General features: G+C 45.3%; 1 protein-coding gene across 3 annotated transcripts in view; it reads right to left on the bottom strand.

The window, feature by feature from the left end:
- Positions 1-15,414, bottom strand: part of Ntrk2 (neurotrophic receptor tyrosine kinase 2) — a 330,204-nt gene that overhangs the window by 191,944 nt on the left and 122,846 nt on the right. The window contains exon 12 of one of the 3 annotated variants that reach the window (XM_026783081.1): positions 6,306-11,091. The exons of the other annotated variants lie outside the window; for them this stretch is intronic. Coding sequence (XP_026638882.1) covers positions 11,054-11,091 — 38 coding nt within the window. The 3' untranslated portion in view covers positions 6,306-11,053. Of the gene's footprint in view, positions 1-6,305; positions 11,092-15,414 lie in introns of those variants that run through there. 3 annotated transcript variants of the gene reach the window in all.

Here is a 15,414-nt window from a genome sequence, read left to right as displayed (position 1 = left end):
GAGACTTACTGCTCCCTACCTGTGAGAGACTTACTGCTCCCTACCTGTGGGAGACTTACTGCTCCCTACCTGTGAGAGACTTACTGCTCCCTGGATCAGTTTCGCCCACCCTGTCGTGCTTGGCTTCTCCTGCTGTTCTGATGGGTTAAATACTAACTCTGCAAGGAGTTACTGCTCCATTGTTTCTGTGTTCTGAACATTCTGACTTTTCTGCATGCTGCATTTTCACCTGACCATTAGGCCGTGGTTAGGTTGCCTAGTAAGTTGTTTAGTTACCTGTATTCACAAGAAGAACTTCCTGGTTTCCCTTATCCTGTGTTTACCTGGATTATTCCCTTGAACAAACGAGACTTGATCAGAATCCTGTCTTGTCTCCATCTCTTGTGTCTCTTGTCCCATCCATCCCATCCCCACTCCCCTCTAGGGTCCTGGTGACTTACCCCCCCCCCCAGGGCTGGGACAAAAAGGAGATTGTGTGAGAGCTGTCTCCTCCCATTTTATAATCCTCTCTAGGGCTGGGATTAAGGGCGTGCACCACTACTGCCCGGTTTCTATGGCAAACTAGTGTGGCTACTGGGATTAGAGATGTGTGTCACCACTACCTGGTCTGTAAGGCTGATCAATGCAGCTGTTTTACTCTCTGATCTTCAGGCAAGCTTTCTTTATTAAAATACAGATGAACTATCAGTACAGATAATTCTCTGAGAGAATGGGACTGTGGGGACCCCATCACCTGAGCGTGCTGTTAGGAAAGGTCTCAGAGAGGCTCTGTGTCTTCTGTCTTCAAACTTGCGTGTGTGTGGGGGCGGGGGTGGTCCTCGGAAGACTTTTGATCAACAGGTCTTTTGTGACCACAGTGAAGGCTGGAGAGTTGTCATCACCTACGTCCTAACCCTCAACGTTTCCAGTTTTTCATTTGCTGAGTGACGCAGAAAGAAAAGTGGGCTTCCTGCGTGAAATTTATCTCGTGCCAAGACAAGCAAGAATACGGAGATTAGTGCTATCTGTCTCTCTGTCCCTCTCCCTCTCCTTCTCTCTTCCCTCTCTCTTTTTCCCTCTCCCTGCCCCCTGAAGGGTTAACATTAAAAGGGAGGCTTCAGGCTGGTTATTTCATAACTCAGATGGAGAAAGGAAAGGGAGACAAAATCAGCAGCATCATGTATAAGCCCTGGGAAGTGGAAGTTTCCGAGCTGCCATAAATAAGGACAGGAGTATTTGCCAAGTCAGAGGGCTTGCCAAACTTGAAATCCACTCAACCCTTACATTTTAGAATCCAGAACAGAACACTAACCTTGTGGGATTTATAATAATTTCTTCTCAGCAAAGCTTCTTGTTATTTTTTTTAAAGGAAAAATAAAACGTAAAAAAATACAACATGGGAAGGTTTTATTTTAATTTTTTAACTATATGGGAGCATTGTGGGTAGTGAGTACCATGGAGATGATTAAGTGGAATGGTCTACACACTGTTATTAAATCTAATTGAGCCAAAGAAGACTGGAAGTATGCAAGAACCCTGAGTGTGCATGTGTGTGCACAGTGTGTGCGCATGCATGTGCATGTGTGTGCACAAATGTGCTTGTGAGTGTATGCATGTGTGTGGATGAGCGTGTGATGTGTGTGTGCACGAGTGTGTGCATGTGTGTGTGCACGAGTGTGTGCATGTGTGTGTGCACAAGTGTGTACATGAGTGTGTGTGCGCACATGTGTATGTGTGTGCATGAGTGTGCATGTGAGTGTATGCATGTGTGTGAATGAGCATGTGATATGTGTGTGCACGAGTGTGTGCATGTGTGTGTGCATGTGTGTGTGTGCACGAGTGTGTGTGCACGAGTGTGTGCATATGTGTGTGTGCATGTGTGTGTGTGTGCCTAAATGGTCTCACTAGAGCTTTTCTCTCTCAAACACAAACTCCACCCATACGATTCCATCCAACCAATTAAAAATTTTTAATGCATAAAAATTAAATATGAAGAAGTGTACTTGAGGTGTGAGTGCTGGATGGAAAGACAGTGAGATTAAAAGTAGAGGAATTATTTAAGAAAGATAAAAGCATGTATGGGAGGGGTTACGTTAAAAGGGTAGAGATCTTCATATCAGTTTATACAGAGTTAGGATGAATGCCAGTAGCCAGGCAGGAAGTATAGATGGGGCAAACAGGAGAATTCTGGGAAGAGGAAAGGCTGAGTCTGCAGTCATCACCCAGATGCAGCAGAAGCAAGATAAGAATGCCTCACTGATAAAAAGGTACCAAGCCACATGGCAAACACAGACAGGAATTATAGTCTAATTTAAGATGTAAGAATTAGCTAATAAGGAAGCCTGAGCTACTAGGCCAACCAGTTTATAATTAATGTAGACTTCTGTGTGTGTGTGTGTGTGTGTGTTTTGACATGGAATGGCTGTAGGACACAGTGGGACAGAAACCTCTGTCAACAACGGGCACAAATGTGGACTGTATCCACATAAAACCTGAGAGATCTTGGGAAATAATTCTAGACACAAAAGAACAGAGTTAAGCATGGCTTCTTGGTAGCAGCATTTTCTCAGGTTTGCTCTCTTTGCTAGAGGCAAGTGTGTCTCATTAAGAGAGGCTTCCTGACTCAGCTTTAGCTAAAAACTTTGCAGCCCTTTTAAAAGACCCTGCCCCAAAACACTTAAATGGTGTTTATGAATAGCTAACAGCATGCTTCTTGGTGATGGCATTGACCTTGAAACTCCATAGAGTTGTGGCAATAAACATAATTCCAGCTGATATCTCTGCCATGAGGCTAAACTCTCAGAAAGCTAAGGAATAGGGTGGATTCAGCCGTCAAAGCCATGCCTTTAATCTTAGCAAATTAAAGACTCATGTGGTCAGAAAAAGAGAGATATACAGTAAAGATAGATTCGGATGGAGAAAACCTCTAAATGGTTTACAGTGTGTTTAAAAATATCTGTAGGCTTGAGACAGAAAAGAAAAAGGATAAAGTCCCTAAAAAAATAGAAAGAAAGGAAGAAAGGAAGAAAGGAAGAAAGGAAGAAAGGAAGAAAGAAAGAAAGAAAGAAAGAAAGAAAGAAAGAAAGGAATAAAGAGAGTAGTTGGGTGTGGTGGCACACACATTTAATCCCAGCACTTGAAAGGCAGAGGCAGGTGGATCTCTGAGAGTTCAAGGACAGTCTGGTCTACAGAGTGAGTTCCAGGACAGCCAAAGATACACAGAGAAGCCCTATCTCAAAAAACCCAAAATTAAAAAGAAAAATAAAAAAAAATAAAGTTTAAAATAAAGCGACATAAAGATGAAAAATACACAGAGAGTCTGGATACTGTATGTTATTGTGTTGTCTTTGAATTGTTTGAATGCTGAGGAAGGAGCAACAGCTACTAAAAGACATTTGATTATAAATGCTGCTGGATTAATTCAACATATGTATTTTGAAAATGCCTTAACTTTAAAATTTAAGTCAAAAGATATACTACTTTGGAGAAGATATTTTGTTTTTGTTTCTCCAGGAAATGAGAGACTGTGGATTTATTCTGGATTAAGAAAAATCAGGTTTGATCAAGGAAAACCCTGAAAAATCTCCAATAGGAGCAGATGGCCCAGATGTCTAAATTCTATATCCAGAACAGCCTCAAGACTGAGAAGATCAAGACTCACAGGATACTCCAGTAAGGACCTGATCATAATTCTAAATTTTCCTTAGGTCCCCATAAGATTTTTAGCACCCCCAATCAGCGGGAAGTAACCTGAGAAACTGTGCCCATATTCCCCCCAAAAATGGATTGTGGATGTTTGTCTTTGTTTAGAGTGTTGGTTACAAGTTGTTATGGATAATTATCAGGAAAAAAGCTAAACAAAGGAGATTAGATTCAGAGTTTTTGTTTTGAAAAATGGGAGGAGTTCTGTGGGACAATGGTCTTCTACCCTGTAAAGATTTGTCTCTTGTATTGCTTTAATATAATGCTGGTTGGCCAGTAACCAGACAGGAAATATAAGTGGAGCAACCAGAACAGGAGAATTCTGGGAAGAGGAAAGGCTGAGTCTGCAGTCATCACCCAGACACAGAGGAAGCAAGATGAGAAAAAAAAAGCCTCACTGATAAAAGGTACCAAGTCACATGGATAACACAGAAAAAGAATTATGGTCTAATTTAAGATGTAAGAATGAGTTAATAAGAAATCCTGAGCTACTAAACCAACCAGTTTATAATTAATGTAGATCTCTGTGTGTTTCTTTGGGACTGAATGGCTGTGGGACCAGGTAGGACAGAAACCACAGCCAACTCTGGGTAGAGTGATGTACATGAGTTAAAGGGACAAGGGACAATGATGAGGCAGTGGGAATGATGGCAGGGCAAAGCCTTTACCACCTCTAGCGATGGCTGACCATTTGGGGACAGAGCAGTGTAACAGCCACTACAGGCCTGTATATTGCTCCTGGTAGAGCAGGTCTTCCATGCATAGAATGTGCCAGGCATGTCTATCCAGCCTTCTCTACAAAGACATGCTGACATACCAACTGGTCAAATGCTGGGAAGCCAACACAGGCTGGTGAAACCAGGGTGTTGGCTGGAGCTGCATGAACTCACCTGAGGCTGACTCCTCGTCTTCATAGCACAGAGCATAGCCTACATTTTTATTTAACAGATTACACTTTGATGGGGATTATTAAAAAGAGATAGAAGGGTGGAAAATAAACACAAGAGATGTTTCTCCTTCCCTCCTTGGAAACAGAATAAAAATATCAGAAGGAAGGAAAAAGCTTACTGCTCCTTAGTTTGTGGTTGGACAGAGATTTTAATTCAATAGACACAGACTCTGAGATCTTGTGGCGCGGGAGCTGGGCTTGACCAAATGACTGGAAAATTAGCATATGCCCTTGGCAGTCTCTCCCAGTCCCGGGCTGCCAGAAGGGGGTGCCCATGTGACCATTCACTGGGAGGCTGCTCTGCCTCTCTGTGCTGCAGAGGTCAAGAGCTGCATGCAGCTCAGGCATTTTGTGACACGTTGCTCTGCCGTCTGGGTCCCATCCATGGAGGTAGCTGGATATGCCCTTCACATCCCTTCCCCTGACACCCAGCCCTGCTGAGGTTCCCTTGGGATTGCTCATGAGACAGTGAAACTCCTGGAGGAGAATGAGCAGGGCTGGAGATCGATGGACAAATGCTCTTGATGGCAAGTCCACTATGGGCTACGATGTAAAATGCAAATGTGTCTGGATTCCTCCCAGGTGATCGGCACTGAAAGCTCTTGGTACAACTTGCCTCATGAGAGAAAAATGTCAAAGCAGGTGCCAGTTTTACCACCAGGCCACACTCACACAGCAAGACCTGCAAAGGGTTCTTGGGTGGCACCAACACCTGAGGGCTTCGTGAGATTGAGAGCCGACGCCTTCTCAGGGACTGGGTAGCCTGCCTGGTGATTCACCTTTGTCAAGAATGATCTCTGTTCAATTGCCAGGGCCAGGAGGGGTGACCACTAAACCATGGAAGCTGTACTGTTTGAATAAGTACCATAGCGCTGTGAGGAGATCTAGGAAGTGTGTGGAATACTGTCTGGCTCATATTTGCAAAAGCAACACCCTTCACTATCATCACCATCCTTTAAACCCTGTGGAGAGCCCCTTTTGACCGCAAGGTAAAATAAGCCTAAATTAAACACTGTTGGAAATGGTGATGCTAATCCCTTCTGGGTGAGAGGTGGCGGTAGACTCAAATAAGCCCAAGATGCAGTCATGGAAATCTTATTTTTAGTCTGTGGCTAAAGGGGGAATGGGGAAGGGAAGGTCTGACCAGACTATAATGGAGACACAGGGATGCAAAGTGTGGGCAGACAGGACAGTGCACATCTGGTTGTGTCTCCATGGTCACCACCATCCTTGTATTCTCCTTCCTATGCCATACAAGTTGCTCTGTGCATCTGAGCTCTAGTTGCTTAGTGACTGACAGGACACTGTGTGTCCCCTTGCTGGTACAGAACACCCAAGTCTTTTCTAAAGAAAATAAAAGTTTTGTTGGGGAAAATCCCACAAGACTTCTTAATAGACTCTGTACAAAATACACTTTAACCAATGAAAACAATGTCAGAATCATCAACCATGCCTCTTGTATGTGTAATTCTTGTTGATGGAAACTTTCAAAGCCCTTCCCTAGCTATGACTTGTTTCAGAGTCCACAGTGGGTGGGATCCCTCAAAATTCTAGGTGACATTTCTCACCCCCCAATACTTCAGTTCTGAAAACCCCCAGTGACACAGGGCTGATGATATGTGTTTGGGGGCAGGAGACAGGGTATGAGCTACAGAGAACACAGGACACACGGAGATGAATTATAAAACTTTATTGGCTTGTTAAAGAAATGGATGGATCCAGAAAGTACATTTATAGTTTAGCCACATTGTTAAAACCGCACTTAGAGTAAAATCTTTAAAAGTGAGATGCATTGTTTACAGGAAATGTGGAAAAGAGCCTTGAAAACCCAGAATATTATAGGGGGAAAAACAGGCATGAAAATGAGTCCCGGGCTGCCTCTGGATTCGGGTGGATGGATTTGAACCTGATAGGGTTGGGACTTGGGAGTCATCTGCTGCTGCATAGCTGTCTCTTAGTCAGCTCCTGAATGTATTGCTAAGTAAGTGGGGGGGGGGCAATTCTGGTTCTTTTCTTTGTTTCTTATGCATTTCCTTCCCAAGAAAACTAAGACTTTGAATGCAGACAATAGCTTGTAGGGTGGGGTCCATGCGACTCCAGCAGCACTGGCTGCCCTGAGATGAGAGTCTAGATTAATGCAGAGTGAATGGTCTTAAGTCATGTCCTGGTAGCTAGGAGGCCTTTGTTCCCGAACACCAGAACAAGGAAATGGCTAGCCACCCTGGGAAAATGCCTCTACAGCACAAATTGTCATATAGTTCTCTGGGCTGGAAATTCTGCCAATCTGATTTAAACCTGGCAGCACTCACCCCAAAAGCAATTTAGATTCAGGAGAATCCTCAGCTGTCCCAGGTGTCCTTAGGTAAACTTGACCGATTGCCAAGTATTGAGGGTATGTGGATGGGGCAGAATGCTCTTAATGGCATCTCCTGAACCAGATGCCTTGGGGTCAGATCTTCTGAGCTCCAGGATCCCAGGAGCTCTGACATCATAATGTACAAAGGCTGGTACAGCCCACACAGCTGGAGGCAGCCACTTCCTGAGCTCCCTGCTATGTGGAATCGCTCCCCTTCAACAGAGCCCTCTCCGTGAGTCTAGAGTCTAGACCAAACAAGATGAAGTGAGTTTCAATTAGAGTGTGAAAGAACAAGACAGGAACAAAGGGAGGAACTCTAGACAGCGCTACCAAAGCAGGTGGAGGTGTGGATCACCCCCTCATGGAGACGGGAGAGTCAGCACAGGGTTGAGAGTCTAGTTGCAACAGGAAAAGAAAAGTTGAGTGTGTTACAATTATGCAAAGCAGCCGATAAAATCAGAAAACATTCTTATCATGAGGGCAGTTTAGAGACAGGGAGAGGTAGCAGGAGCAAGTTCTCTCTCACACCCAGCGTTCCCTGAAACTGCATCCCAGCCACATGCTCCGTCCCTTGCTAACTGCACCGCATGTACAAGGGTGGTCTGTGAGGACAGGCTTCAAGCCCTAGCCATTCCGAGCTTAGTTCAGCAGCCAGAAGAGTGAGGAGGCCAAAGCAGAATGAGCTGTTGTTCCTTGCTGTGGGGCAGGGCTGAGACTGGGGAAGTGGAAGAGAGAATCCTTGAGCTGATTCTCTCTAACGTCCTCTCTCCTGCCCTCTGAGGGACAGCCCTTCTCCAGCCTATGACTGTCTGTACGTTGGCTGTTGGCAAACCCAAGACGGGGTGTCAGGAGACATTTGTTACTCCATCTCAGCTGCCTAAGGGCCTCAGAGACCCCATCTGCGGTGGGTCAACAAGCTGTGGGACCCCATCTTTTAGAGGTGATGTGCCTGTTTTCCAGTGACCAAGGGCCATATTAAGTCCACTAATGACGCCTTAAGATGGGGTGTGTATTCTCTCACCTCCTTCTGCTCCCTGAGGCTGGAGAGAAGGAATTTGTGTCAGGTAAGTCAGAGGGAGGGGCTTTCTCAGATGTCTCCGCCCTTGGAGGGCGGTGAGAAGGTACTATCCTGAGAACAGCCGGCAAGGTCAGCGGCCTGAGGTCTCAGCTAGGTAGGAGTCACAGGGTGACAGACAGGTGTGCATCCCTGGGCTGCTGAAGTCCATGTCACAGCTTGCTTAGCACAGCTGTCAGTGGTAGGCAGGGAAGAGGTGAGTGCAGGGAAAGGCGGACATACAGCGAGGAACAATGGCGCTGTCGAAGACAGAAGGAGCCAACTGGCAGCCCACAGGCAGGCTTTGTTGGCCTACATAATGTTTTAAAAATAACTGAGCCAACTTTTTAAAAATAGTGAAGTTTCACATAAAAAGCCAGGTTTCACATCTTCTTTAGGGAATGAGAAGACTTGGAAACTCGGGTCCTGTTCCCTGGGACGTGGTTGGCTGGGCTAGGTGACAGTTGCCCCCGGGGCAGGCAGGTATGGACTCACCTAGACCACTGTGAGCGGGTAGGAGACTTGCCTGGCATTGCACACCCTAATTCCTGAGGAACTAGAGACCCACAGACCTAACTCCAGCAAAAACGCCCCTTCTCCCTTCCTAATGTTATAAAATAAAACACACACCATTGTGACTCCCCCAAAGAGCAGATTTCTTCTGGGGGACCAAAAAAAAAAAAAGCCAAGGATAAAGGAAATGTATAGAAAAGAAAGGCTGTGTTAGCGATGGTAGCCCTTGGGGGTTAAGAAAAGAAACAAAGAACACAGGGACCATATGAAACAATTTTCTGACAGCCACCTGCTTTTGTTAGTCCCTGGAAGCTGCCAAATGGCCTTTGAGATATTAAATTGCCTTATCTGTCCACTTCTTTACAGCTTAAAACAAAAATTACCCTGTATTCCTCCCAGCTGCTCACTGAAATGATTGCCTTTTTTCTTTCTGATCTGAGAAACTTAAAAAATGATCTTCAAATAATCCATCACCCTCTTATGGCTCCATGGAACAACAGAAAAGTTTAAAAGTTTGTTATTGTTTGGGGCTTTTTGTTTTGTTTTGTTTGGGTGCCAAATGGCCTATATGCAAGTGTTTGCCACATGGAGGCCCTGCCTGGCTGGCAGTTTTAATTTCATTTTCCTTTCAGGGGTCAAGATCTCTGCTATTCGCTGACCTCTTTGTAAGTCGACACCTTTGGGAAAGGCAGAAATTTTCATCATGGCAGGAGCTGTCACTCAGCGGCGGCAAGCTAGGCCATGGGAAAGCACAGGACACTGAGCCCTCCTTGTGCCGAGACCCAGCATGCACCTGGAGACAAAGCCCATGAGATCCTGGGGGAGCACCTGGCCCTCTTCAGATACAGGCATGATGGCCAAGGCAAATACTGTAACCCACAGACTTGCAAAAGGCCCGAGTCCAGCGACAACGTAGTGTAAAATACCACAGTATTCGTCTTACATCAAGTGGAGCCTAACGGGTTCTGGCTTTATTAAGATTGATGCCAAACTGACAAAGCATTTAAAATCCTTTCCAAACATGCTGGGGTTGTTAAAAGAAAAACCTGTGAATCCTTAAAGATAAACTACCTTTGAAAAGGGGAAATGCTTATAAGCTTCCATGTCAGCTGTGTTCTCTATGTGCTTGCGTGATAGCGTTGAGCGTGGATTTGAAATGAAATGTCCCAGACTGGCTCTGAAGGGGACCTAAAAGAAAGGAGTGTCGGAGGGGGAGGACAAAGCTACTGCCTGGTGCAGCCGGGGCAGGGCTCACAAAGCCTACTGTGGTGACAAAGTCAATGAGAGAGGGGTCTGGGGTCAAATTAAAGTGGGCATAGTTAGGGGCAGCAGCAATCGGTAGCTAGAAGGCTGCCCTCTCAGCGCTGAGGACGGTCACTTTAAAGCCCACATTCATTAGTAACCTGCTGCCTCTTTGCTGCTGGGGTCAGGACGAGCTTTCCTGGCCAGGCAAACCCAGCAGTAGGGCAGCAAGCTCCCGGGGACTGTCCTTAGACCGTGTGCTCCTGCTCACAGCGGGCCAGCGGGTCTGCTTGCAGGCCTATTCACGCTGGAAAAATTGCGGTTCTGTAAAGAAACAGCATGCGATGTGAGGCCTTCTTGCTGGGCAGACTCCGAAAAGACAGGTGGTTCGCAGCGGGCAATGAAAGGGGTCAAGATGATAACCCCCTACACGCATATAGTCTGCCGTTAGTTACTCTCAGACCATGTTTAATCTAGATTCACATCCCTGGCCGCGAAGCCGCTACTGCCGCTGCCCCTGAATTCTACCAGCATGGGCTTAAGCAACCGTTAGCATTGTGTGCTCTGACACCTAAACTAAAAGTTTGGATCTCTGCTGCCAGCAAAGCAAAGAGCCTTTTAGTGACACCACAAAGTCCCCAAAGCATGGTGTATGCGCCCTTAGCTTGATTAGTCCCCGAGGTTGCAGGTAGAAATCACAGAAGTCAGTAAGGATTAGAGAACAGAAAATGCTGAAGTAAGTGCTACAGGCAGATTAGATGTTTAGTGTGCGCTTAGATCTAGCGATGGCATAGATAGATAGATAGATAGATAGATAGATAGATAGATAGATAGATAGATAGATAGATAGATAGATAGATAGATGCATGGCTTTTAAACTTGAAAATCACCTTTAATAAACAGAAGTAATTGATGTCAGCACATTTCCAGTATAGTCAAACAGCACGCCTTTAGAAGAGAGACGCGACCCAATGAGATTTCCCTTAGATTCTCTATTTGAACTACTGTAAGAAGAGGTGAATCTCAGTGCGTTCTTCCACTGCTTCTGAGCTGCCTGAGACCTGCCTTTGCCTTGGTGTTCCCCAACCACAGCTTACAACAAGCAGGCTGCAGATATCCTCCGAGAACCGCCCATTTCCACCAGACACCCCCAAACAAGCGGACTTCCTGGGATCAGCAACGGGAGTCCCAGGAGACCAGCTCAGAGGGCGGCAAGCAACACGCGCCACAGCCCTCCTTTGTCTTTTCCTTATTTCAGCTACCCATCCAGTGGGATCTTATGAAACAAAACAAAACCTAAAAGAAACACAAAATGAAACATAAGTCATGCTCAAAAGAAAGTCAACAGAAATTCACATGCAAACACAGTCACTTTAAAAAAGAACATAACACATCAAAATAAAACACAAAGTGGAATATGCTTTCAAACGCAAGGCAATGCGTTCTAACCACACGAATTGGGATAATATGGGCATCACATTATGGAGCAACTTAGTTTTAAACTCAAAACCAATTTACATGATACATAAAATGTGGGGACGCAGTGCCAGCGATTTCTGCACACAGCTCCACCCACAGTTCTAGCAGACATGATCGGCTTAACAAAAGAGGGGAATCTGAACACAATATAAACAACCCTTGGAGGATTCATGAGTATTTTCTTACGAGGGCAACTGGATTCAGCAGCAAGTATCTATTCAAACCTCGATTCTCTTTACTTCCCTAATTTCATCATCACTTCAGAGTGACTGACTCATTCATTACTCAGTAGCTGAGTCCAAACACGGTTGGCAACACAAAAACCGAGATATTTTTCTCGGGAATTCTAATATCACCTAAGTATCTGAATTCTAATATCACCTAACTTTAAGTATTTGCCATACTATATGTATGGTATACATATAAATGGAATGCCCATCATATATTATATATGATATTATATTATGGTATACATATAAATAGAATGCCCATTATATAATTTAATATATAGCATTGGAATATGCAGCACACCACATATTATGTATGAACATATGTGACAGATGATTCATAGATGTATACATGCCATACGTTATCATCTATATTAGAGAGCAATTATTGAACACAGATGAACACACCAACTCTACAATAGATGATACAAGATAAGGAAGGTGGAATTCCTTGACTTCAAACGCCTCATTGCCCTACAGATGGAAAAGGATTATGTACAGTATTTATTTATAAACTTGTGTCCTCCGTGCCGGGTTCTCATCTAACAACTATGCCCCAGTGATCTTGTTGAGTTTTCCAATCAGGCCAATCTGACACGTTCCACTATCCTGCTCCCTTTACTGATGAGGAAACTGAGCCTAGAGAGTTAAACAATGTGCCCAAGGCCCTACAGGATCCTGTGGTCCAGCTCCAACCCAACCCAGAAAGTCCTTACACCATGGCGTAAGAAAGAGACAACGGTCCAGATTCTCTCTGAACATGGCTGTGGGAACCCAGCAGGAAGATCCAGAATTCTAATAAATTCTATGTGTTATTTTCATGGATCTTCATCCGATTCCCAAGTGGTAAAGTAGACAGCTCCTCACCAGACACCCTTGTCCCTGACGGAATCCTCCAAGATACACCACTCCACTCAAGCAGGTGTCTGGTCTGCCAAGTGTGGGGTCAGCTGTCTTCACAACAGTCCTTACCACCATGGTGGCTAGCATTGTTTACAGTAACGCGGAAGAATCTACAGGGCTTATTTTCTGTGGTATTCACTGCCCTGCCTTTCTAGTGGAGAGAGAACTGGGTACCGACACCAAGTGTCATTCATGGGTTTAATTGTCTGCAACCCTGGGAAGTTAGGGAGTAGATGGGGTGATAGAGAGCATTCCTTCCTATCAGACTCTGGTGGTTTGTTTTTCTCCTACTGGTTTTGCCTCCAGGCAAACACTAATGAAGCTCAGTTAAGAGTAAATCATGGCCCAGGGTGTGAGCTGGCCAAACTGGCAAGCCAACTCCTCAGTTACTCCTGCAGGTCTGAAGAGGGAAAGTCTTGAATTCCTTCCCACTGAAACAACAGGATTAATATAAGGATGTCAGGCTTGCCAATAAAAACAGGAGAAACTGGATGCTGGAAATAGAAGACATGATCCCCAAATTAAAAGAAAAAATAGTTGTTGATTCAAGGTACTCATTCTCCCGTGCATTCAATACGGGAGGGCGTTTCTATTTATTTATTTTTAAAGCAGTACAGGCTGCCAGTGCGGTCTTTTCATTCTGAGTTTTCCTTTGCTTCTAGCTGTCATTTTACTGACCAAACCTCCCCATGGTCATGGATCATCGCCACCAGAAATTAAAAATTACTCCTCGAGATGCCACCTCTATTCACTGTCCTTTGTTCAGACCTCAGCTGCCTCTGCCCCTCCCTGCTCAACCTGAAGCCCCGGTTGTGATCTTCTGCTTGCCTTTGGGGAGGTTCTTCACACACAGAAAAGGAGAAATCAACTCCATGTTCCCATGAAATAAAAACAAGTGAATACCGGCCTGCAATAATACTGAGCCATGGGCAGGGTCTCGGGCACTGATTCCCATCACCCCATGCTCCAAATCTGTAGGTCACTCTCCCTTTTTCTCATGCACTGTTGAAAAGCTGAAGAGATTCTCCCAAATATTGCAAAGTTAGTTTCATATAGAGTTGCTCTTCGTAAGGAAACATGCCTTCTTTCTGAGGACTGGCAATAAGGAAGAGGCCCAGCGCACCTATCAGAAGCCCCTGACTTCTACCCTCTCATGTTTAGGAAGAAAGAAAAAAAAAACAACTCAAGAAAGGAACCTCAAGATGATATGAAACAATAGATGATTATTTTCTTCCAGTGAGGGGGAAAGTTTTTAGACCACAACAAATGGCTGAACATCTTGTGGGTTTAGCAGCCAAACGAGCTGTCTAGCTTATGAGCCCGAAATATAGATATTTTGACAATGTGACATTCTGAAGCATTTGCAGCAGTCCCATGGTGCATGGTGGTTACCATGAAATCAGCTCCTCTACCAAAAACAACCCCAGGAAACTTTGTCAGCGCTGTGTAGACTAGCAGCGCCGAGCGGGGTGAGAGCAGAGCGGCGCCCATCTCAGAAGGAAGGGTACAGCTGGAAGCAGAGGAATGGACACATGAGGCAGATAGACCCTCCCATCATCCTCTGCTGCTTACTGATGTAGAATCCGCCCCTTGGTCTCATCAAAAGGAAGGGTTGGAGAGGGCCGTGGAAGGCCAGCAAAGCCCTCTGCTTCTCTGCCATTGGTTCACAACCACCTTAGATATATTCACAGTCAAGCATGTACACATGTTCCTCCTATTACTCAGAAGCAATCAGCCATAAAATGGCAAGGATCTGCAGTACATTTAAATCAACTGCAATTTATCCAGAGCAGAAAGGAAAAGTGCTGAGTCCGAGGAAGCGGGGGGGGGGGGAGAGGAATGGAAGAAAGCTCCAGCTGCCTCCTCAAAGAGCCAATCTTATCACAGTTGTCATTTGGGGAGTTTTATGAGAAAGCCACCAACTTGAGCATCTGTGGATGTGGTGACACTTTGGTGGCAGTGTGATGTTTGGGACCGCCAGGGAGCATTTACCTGCACTGAATGGTAAAGTGGGTGTTTCCGGCAGATTTAGGAAAATGTTTGCTAGGTAAAGTCAAACAACAAACTCTTGTGTGTTCCTAATATTAGTGCCTAGAAAATCGGGGCCCGAAAGCTGTCCCTTTCAGTGTCTGCTCTGTGATCCCAATCTGCTGCATCTCAGCACCCAGCCTTAAACATCATTTCTTCAAATCTGACATTTGTAGAACACCGTATCTACAGATTACAGCGACTATTGCCTGTCTGCCTTCCCCACTTCATCCACAGGAGCCATTTGACCACCTGGTAGGTGTGCGGGTCCTGCACCACCTATGAGGAAAGCTGAAATTCAAACACAGAAGCTCTAGATTGTTGGACAATCTCTGTATGCATTAGGACCCTCGTGTCTTCTCTGAGCTCAACCTAGAAGATGCTTAAACCCCCTTTAAACACACCTTTGCTTCCCAACAATGGTAGACTTTACCCAAATGCCAAGTCTTCTTCAGAGACTTCCTTCCACCAAGCTCGGTCCAGAGGCCTCAACTATGCTTTGCATTCTGCACAGGCAACGCCTCCCAGTTCACCCAGCTCTTAACTGTATGACCTATGCTCCCACCCGTGTGGGTTTTTGTGCCTATGAAGTCTTGTATTTGTTTTGTTTTGCCTTTTCCACATGCCAGGCTGCCTCCTACAGAAGGGCAGTGAAGGGGAAACTCTACATTTCCTGTGGCTGATACCATATCACGAGTGCTTGTGCATGGACACATTGTGATTGACAACAGAACTGTGTGAGCTTTGAGTGGCACTGAACTGTACAGTCACTAAGTCAATGTACTATACTGCACACCAAGGAGTCACTGTGCTCAACTGCACACCAAGGAGTCACTGTGCTCAACTGCACAGCAAGGACTCACTGTGCTCAACTGCACAGCTAAGGACTCACTGTGCTCAACTGCACACCAAGGAGTCTCTGTGCTCAACTGCACACCAAGGAGTCTCTGTGCTCAACTGCACACCAAGGAGTCTCTGTGCT

This window comes from Microtus ochrogaster, chromosome 16 (genome assembly GCF_000317375.1).
Source record: "Microtus ochrogaster isolate Prairie Vole_2 chromosome 16, MicOch1.0, whole genome shotgun sequence".
Classification (NCBI taxonomy): Eukaryota; Metazoa; Chordata; class Mammalia; order Rodentia; family Cricetidae; genus Microtus; species Microtus ochrogaster.
The sequence above is the reverse complement of the archived record's forward strand: the minus strand, read 5'-3'. Positions and strand labels throughout refer to the sequence as shown.